Below are 8,292 nucleotides of genomic sequence, written 5' to 3' on the forward strand. Positions count from 1 at the left end.
CTTTTTCCTAAACATCAAAATTTAGTCCTTGGCAACTTGAAAATCTAAATATTTCTCAACATTAGCTACATGTCTATTGTATAAAGAAAAAAAAATTGATGCCGGCCAAGATGTCCAGTGATACTGCACTGTGTTCTACGTGATCATACTTGTTTCATTAAATTAAAAACAGTTAGTTAAAAATATATTCTCTGTTTCCAACTTATTTGACACATGTATTTAAGATGATATATAATATATCATCTACCATACACCATGAAGTTGTCTATTATAAATTGCTTTTCATACAGATTTTTCAGTCTGGCAACAGGCAACTTAAATTACTTCACTTGCTTACTTTATTCAGACTTCTTTGACAAACAGTATGGTTTTACAATCTCAGCCCTAGGAGGAAACAGACAGTGGCAAACCATTTCTGAAAAAAATCCTTCACGGAGTAGCGAAGAGTCAAAAATTGACTCAAAAGTATTTTTTGGTGTGTGTGTGTGTGTGTTGACTCACAGACCCAATTTGTAGCATAGATCAAAAGTAATTTACTTTGCATTTCTGTTCAAATACTGTGTGCTCTAAATCAAACAGAAACTATATATTAAAATAATTATATCTTTTAGATACCGGTTGCCATTTTGAATTATCAGGGTATGCCTCCCTCTGCTGGGAGAAGAAAGGAAATCTAACTCTGGCAGTTTTGTGAAACTGTGTCCATTGTATTCATGATATACAATGTGACATAAGTCTCTTCTTTTTACAGAGGCCTTTTTGATAATGAATATTGCCAATTACTGCTTTCAGAGATATGCATAAACCTTTAATTGTGGAAATATGTTAATATCTCTGCTATCAAGTAGTAACCCTGGAGTGTTGTCCAGCCCTTCATAAGTTTAGAATCTAGATTAATGTTGGATATATTAGACCACTTTTCTACCCCAAAACACATTAGGCTTAGTTCTCCTTGTGTTGCATCTGGTTAGCAAAGATGCTGCATTCTTTTGAAAGAATGCTTATTTTTTTCACTTTTGCTAAACTTTCCCTTTCAAAAAATAGTTTTTTTGTTTAACATTTTAACATGCTAAATGTGTTGATGCTAAAAATGCTAAACATTTTGAAATGCTAAACATGAAATAAATGTACAGAGGTGTTTTTTTTTCTTTTTAAGGTAGGAGAAAGTCAGCAATAGCAACTGCTACACTTCATGCAAATGGAAGTGGAAAATTCACTATAAATGGAGATAATTATTTACTTTACTTCCCAGTGTTGCAGGACAGGTGAGTGTTTAAAAAAGAGAACCTTTTTTGCTAAAACAATTTTTAATGGTGTTTTTATAAAAAAATGTTTTCATCTATTTTTAAGTTTTAAAAAAAATCTTCATATTTTCCTGCTGTATATTCATATTTGAAAATTTGAATAAACAGGTGAAAATGTTACTAAAACAACAATTTCAAATGCTCCTGAATGTTGGTATCTCAATATATTTTGGACTGAAATTTCCATTGTCTTCAGTCAATATATCAGTACAATCTGAAGATCACAAGCGTTGTAATCTGCACATCTGGAAAATTCCTACTTAAAAATATTAAATTCTTAGAAATCTGAACTTTATTCGGAGCAGTGGGAGAAGAATGAACTTGAAAATTTGCATAAAACATCTGGCCACAAAATTTTGCCACCCTTGGCTATCCTGAAACTTCTGTGTATATGAATTACTCCATGAACTATTAGATACTAGTTTAATTAAACTTGAGTACAGATTTATAATGAGAATAGATTTCTCAAAGGTGCTGTTTACATAAAAAATGTACCAAATTGAGCCAACAATATCCATTTGTGTATCACTCTGAAAAGGTGACAGTTTTACTGTATGCTTTAGTTCAGCATCTTCTGTGCACAAGTGCATTTTCCTTTGCAGGTGTAGATACCTTGTATCATTCTAAGCCACATCAGCCATCAGAAGCTTATTAAATGCCCATAATTGTAGCCTGTGAAATTGTAAACAAAGAGAAAAAGGATATTTGTAAAGCATTATTTGAGACTAATAAAGTCTGTTTGGCTTGGGAAAAGTGTAATGAATACCAATCTGGCTTAGGAAGTCTGTCTATTTTTTAGTCGTGTTTCTCTTTATTTTTCATTGCTTCTCTTGCAAATGAATTTGCTTACGTATTATTTTAGAAGTTTATTTGACCTTAAACGTTAACAATATAATCTCTCTTGCTAGTGCATTGTTCTGACTATCACTGTTGTGGGCATTTTTGATGTGGATATATTTAAATAAAGAAAATACGTTGTGTAGTAAATAAGAAGTAGGACTGTGGGAGACATTTTCAATTCAGACTCTTGTAATTGAAACAGTTGATTTCTATTCAGAGTGGCTGTTTTGTTCATTCTAGAAATTTTGCAAGCTCAAACTCAGAGCACACCACCTCTTGAGCAGCACTTGAGTACAGGTAGTCCTCAACTTACAACAGTTCATTTAGTGATGGTTCAAAGTTACGGTGGCACTAAAAAAACTGATTTATGACCATTTTTCATATTTACAACCTTTGTAGCAGTCCCATGAACATGTGATCAAAATTCAGATGCTTCGCAGCTGGTTCATACTTATGACCATTGCTGTTTCCCAAGGTCAACTTTTACAACCTTCTGACAAGCAAAATCAATGGGGAAGCCAGATTCACTTAACAACTCTGGCAAGAAAAGTTGTAAAATGGGCCAAGATTCACTTAACAAATGTCTCACTTAGCAACAGAAATTTTGGGCTCAATTGTGGTCGTAAGTCAAGGACTACCTGCATGTGATTTGGCTTAATTAAGTATTTCCATGATTTAGAGGTCACTAAGAACAAAATTCATGGTTTACTAGATTACTTTTAACTGATTTTAACTCTTTCACATTGTTATTCATATATAATACTTTTCAGAGAACAGCTGATGTTCCCATTCCAATTTCTTGATCACTTGGAGAAGTATGACGTGGTCTGCTCTGTATCTGGAGGAGGAAGAAGCGGACAAACGGGAGCAATTCGCTTAGCCATAGCAAGAGCTTTATGTAGTTTTATTACTGAAGATGAAGTAGAATTCATGAGGCAAGGTAATAAGAATTGTATAGAGAAAAATGTATCAAATTGTCCTAAATAATACAATTCAATATCTTGTTCCCGATTATTTCTAAAAACTCTAGTTTTTGCTATTTAGCATTCTAATGAGCTGTTTAAAATGAGGCAAATGCCTGGGACTTTCTAATACTATAAACCTGGGTTTGAATGTTAGATAAATTCTCATCTCCCTTTGACTTCCCTCAGTTCTTATGACTAAGTCCCTCCACCCTTCTCTGTGCCAAATTGTATCAATTTCTTCCTGATCTCCCTGCAGCTGGTCTCCTCACTCCTGATCCCCGTGTGAGAGAACGGAAGAAGCCTGGCCAAGAGGGAGCCCGCAGAAAGTTCACGTGGAAGAAGCGCTAAAACTGAAAATGAAAATGTATTTTATAGGAATCAATCTTTGTCATTAAACTGTATTTTACCTTTCCTTCCATCCATGTCTGTTCCTATTTACTATATACGAAGCATTAAATCCTGACATGTGCAACCAGTAGATATCAGAAATGTCTACTAATCAGTTGGAAATATTAGGCTATCTTAGTAGCAAGTTGCCATTTTAACAAATCACCCAATGAGAATTTACACCATAAACTTTGAAATCAAAGGATGAGGCTGTTTTTAGGTGGGCCCTCCAGAGTTACAAAAGTGCAAATGAAAGGTGCTCTGTGTTGCTGTTCAAGAACTAGAAGAAGCTGCTGCTGCTGCTAAAGCTCTATGTGCCATCAGATCAGTATCAATTCTTAGCAACAAATAGTTGATTTTCTCCAGAATGATCTTTTCCCACCCTGGCCCTTCAGGTCTTCCAGCTGTAATTGTGTCCGTCCACCTTGTTTATTGTCCTTTTCGCCTTTCCCAGCATTACTGATTTCTCCAGAGAGCTAGGCTTTTTTTTTTTTACAATGTGTCAGAAATAAGTTAATTTGAGCCTGGTCAGTTGTGCCTCATTTGAGAATTTTGGATTGATTTGTTCAATAATCTGTTTTCTTGTCTAGCCAGGGCATTCCTAAGAATCTTCTCCAGCGTGAAAGTTCAAAAGTGTCAATATTTTTTCTGACCTGTTTCATTTCTATAGAGTATCACAGGGAAAATAATTGCCTTCACAATTCTGATCTTTGTAGGTACAAATATATCCAGTATCTAAATATTTGTTCCTACTCTACAAGAATTAGTCTGCAGTGTATCTTTGCTGTTGAATTAGTCTGCAGTGTATCTTTAAGTTGATCTTAAAAGGCAGAAGCTATCATTTCAGTATCTTCGTTGCCTTGGTGTACTGTTGTCATTAGTTTGCTCTTTATATTTGTATTTACCGGTATTCAATTTATATGGCCAACCATCTAAGAAAATGGACTGAAAAAAATGAAAATACAGAATTTCATTAAAACAAAAATAACAAAAAAATATTAAAACTTGCACTGGGGCTTAATAAAAATATGAAATTGATAGACATATATCATAATTCTCAGGCTAACAAGAGTTGGATGGCATAAAATTAATTCTTATCATCAGCATCAGCATCCTGACTTCGATTCTTGGATAAAAGCCAGATCTTGTAAAAAAAATAAATAAATAAAGGCTGTCTGTATTTTGGGGAGAGAGCTATTTTTTTTTCTAATTCCATTTTTTCAACATGCTTAACTTTCAATAGTCAAGGTTTCAGACTTGCATTTTCGGTTAAGAGTTGTATCATAAAACAGTACAGGTTATTGATGTTTCTTTTTCCTATTTAAAACAACTCATCTCCAAAAAAGCTAACCTCAATATATTTTCAGTTTATGAAAGGTCTATATTACTAACATTTAATGTGGAAGAGGACAAACATTCCTTGAAATATAACCCATTGTTAGATTAAAAACTGTACAAAATATTTCTCAACAACAAAATTAATATATTACATGAAAATTCTAGATCTCTATAAACTTTTTTCCAAGAGAATGATAAATCATCATCATCTTAAGTAAATATGAATATAGCAATATTGTTATGTGAAATATAATGGTATATTTTTCTGACCTATAAAAACTATTTTAAAAGTTATATTTATGAAGTATTATCTGATTACTAGTATATATTTTGCCACAAGGTGGAGCTGTTTACAACAACCAATAATAGTTTTCTGAAATGAAAAGGAAGGGAAAACTTGTAAAATTGCAGTAAATTTGATTTATGTCTTTAATAAAGCATGTTTAAATGGTAGGCTTGGTTGTTATTAAATCCCAATCAGTTAGTCAGATTTATTTACTTGCATTGAATCCCATAGATTTTTAAAGTTTTTTTGAGTTATGGATATAGATAATTCATTAGAAATATCCCTTTATACCATTTTGATAACTACGAAGGTGCTCCTATTTATTGGGCAGTAGATTTCGTACAACTGGTTACAAAAGCAACAGGCACTATCTAAGATAATGCATAGTTGAGGGAAGAATTATCAAACCAAAGTGTGATTTTTTTCCCCAGTCCTAAAAATGATGTAAGTAAGGCCTTGGAACCTCTGCTTGCAGAATAAATGTCTAGGGCAGAATGGGACCAAAGTCAGTGTGATAGCAGATACTTGCAAACAAAAGCTTGACTTTGAAAATGGGCTAGGCTGGGGGGGGGAAACATTCCAGGAAAAAAAATGCTCCAACCTTTACTATGAGGGACACAGAATTTTCCATTGATCCATTTTAAATCCCTCACCAGTTTTGCCTCCTAGTCATGTGGCATAGAGATCATATGTGGCCCAACCAATGCACAGATAGCATGATAGCAGAGCAAAAAGATAAGCACAGCATATGTGCCTGCCCCAATTAGTCTCAAGGAAAGAGGATGAACATTATACAGAAGAAAATAGAAATGTATCCAGTGGTCATTCTGGTGAAGAAAGATCAGAATTAATTTTCAGCAGCCATGTTTTGCATGCTGTCTCTGCCTTGATGTTCTGAATAATTTACTAATATATTATTAAATAAGTACATATATATTATGATTAATTACTAAGAATCATTATGCTATCTATTTTAGATCTTGGCAGAGACTGGAAAGTCAAAATTAACTGGGAAGTCAAAAACATCTGGGAAGGTAGTAATAGCAAATCATTTCCATGTTGTCAAAAATAAATAAATACATTACATAGATACACTCATGAAGTCACAGGATCAAACTCAAGCAGAAAGAAGACTTACAATTTTTACAAACAATTACTGCAAGAATGCAAAAGATGTACATATACTAATGCGAAATACTTGCCATGTTTGAAGCAATCATTGATTATTAAAAGGAAAGCACAGACTTCATTTATTTATTTAATATGTATGCGGCCAAGTCATTACAGATTCAGAGAAGTTTATAATGGATTAAAAAAATTAAAGTGTTTGTGGTAAATATAAGCAAGTAATTAGTAGTTATTAATAATCAAAATTGTAACAACGCTAGGTTAAATTATGATGGCAATGAAAACTAAAATAGAGTACCAAGAAATATATCACTAGACATAGCTTTAAGAAAAACAAATCAGTGATGATGATGTAGTCTCTCAATGTGCTAAAAAAAACTTCTTGGAATGCTCTAAAAATGTTCTATCTTCAGTAGCTTCAGAAAGCTGAGTAGAGCAAGCCTTAATTTTAAGGGTACTCCACAAACCCAAAGCAGCAGTAGCTGAGCAATAATGCCTTCTGGCCTCTGTTCCCTTTATTTCATAAAAGTGGTGTATGACTGAAACGTTCTCAATTCTACTTCTTTGAATTCATAATATGTAATGAGGGAAGTTAGATGAAAGGTAGTATCAGTGAAGCTCTTGAGTATTCATTTGGATCTTTAAGAAATCAGTGATTGGTTGAAATAATACTTCAGTTAAAGAAGACTAGAAATAGTAACAGAATAATAATTAGGAATGGTAAAGTTTCAGGTAATCCTTGACTACAACCATTTGTTTAGTGACCAAGGTTATGAGAGCACTGAAAAAAAAACATGAATTATACTTCTCACAAGTATTACAGTAGCAGCATTCCTATGTTCAAAATTTGGTTTTTGGCAACCAGTTATGTATTTACAACATTTACAATACACCCCCATAATGTAATCAAGTGGGGGAAGCCAGATTTGCGAAATGATTGTGGCAAAAAAGGTGGTAAAATTGGGCACGACTCAAACTGCCTTACTTAGAAACAGAAGTTCCTGACCCAATTGTGGTTGTAAGTCGAGGACTCCCAATACAATTAACAAGCTTGTCGGTAGAACAATGTTTCAGCTTGGAAGTACAGATTTTTCCTTCTCAGAAGTACAGTATCTGTTTTGTATTTCTTCAGGAATACATGTTAATTTCTTTTAGACATTACTCTTTTGGATAAACTAGCTACAGATAGTCCTGGGATAACAATTGGAACCAGAACTTCCATTGCTAAGTGAGGCAATTGTTACATGAATTACAGCTGTTTTTATTAAAGCAAAATCACAGTGGTGGTTAAATGAATCACATGGTGGTTAAGTGAATCTGGCTTAAACACCACCACCCCTGCCGCCGCATTGCTTGTCCGAAGCTCTCTAGGAAGGTTGCAAATGGCAGTCCTGTGACTCTAGTACTCTGCAACTGTCAACTGTCAAAGAGCCTTGGTGGAGCAGTGGGCTAATGCCTCCTTAAGTAACACCAGCTGCCTGCAATTAGTGCAGGTTCGCATCCCACCAGGCTCAAGGTTGACTCAGCCTTCCATCCTTCCGAGGTAGGTAAAATGAGGACCCAGATTGTTGGGGGCAATTAAGCTGACTTTGTAATAATGCCGCTTGGGGGGGTGTATGAAAGCCCTAATAAGCAGGCATATACATAGAATGAAGGCTACTGCTAAGCTTGTAAGCCGCCCTGAGTCTTCGGAGAAGGGCGGGATATAAATGGAATTAAAATAAAATAAAAAATAAAATAAAAATACATATCGGTTGCCAAATGCCCATATTTTTATTACATAACTGAGGAAGCTGTGGTGGCCAAAAGTGTGAGGATTGGGTTGTAAATCACTTTTAGTGCTGTTGTAATGTAACTTTGAATAGTCACTGTGAATGGTCATAAGTCAAGGACTACCTGTCCTCCATATAATTTAGAGAAATGAATTTTACTACTTATGGTTCTACATCAAACTATTTTTGTGTGTTTCCAAGCCCTTTGAGATTATCTAGAGTTTCCCCAAGTTCCATTAAATCAAGTACAAGTAGTCATCATCTTACAACAG

General features: G+C 34.3%; 1 protein-coding gene across 3 annotated transcripts in view; it reads left to right on the plus strand.

Annotated features, from left to right (window-relative positions):
- The window catches only part of MRPS9 (mitochondrial ribosomal protein S9), a 44,116-nt gene extending 40,594 nt beyond the window's left edge, over positions 1-3,522 (plus strand). For all 3 annotated transcript variants that reach the window (XM_081327468.1, XM_081327469.1, XM_081327470.1), the window contains 3 exons: positions 1,157-1,265; positions 2,915-3,084; positions 3,366-3,522. In XM_081327468.1, coding sequence (XP_081183594.1) covers positions 1,157-1,265; positions 2,915-3,084; positions 3,366-3,457 — 371 coding nt within the window. In that variant the 3' untranslated portion in view covers positions 3,458-3,522. The remainder of the gene's footprint in view (positions 1-1,156; positions 1,266-2,914; positions 3,085-3,365) is intronic.
- The last annotated feature ends 4,770 nt before the right edge of the window (positions 3,523-8,292 follow it).

This window comes from Vipera berus, assembly GCF_964194415.1.
Source record: "Vipera berus genome assembly, chromosome: 4".
NCBI lineage: Eukaryota > Metazoa > Chordata > Lepidosauria > Squamata > Viperidae > Vipera > Vipera berus.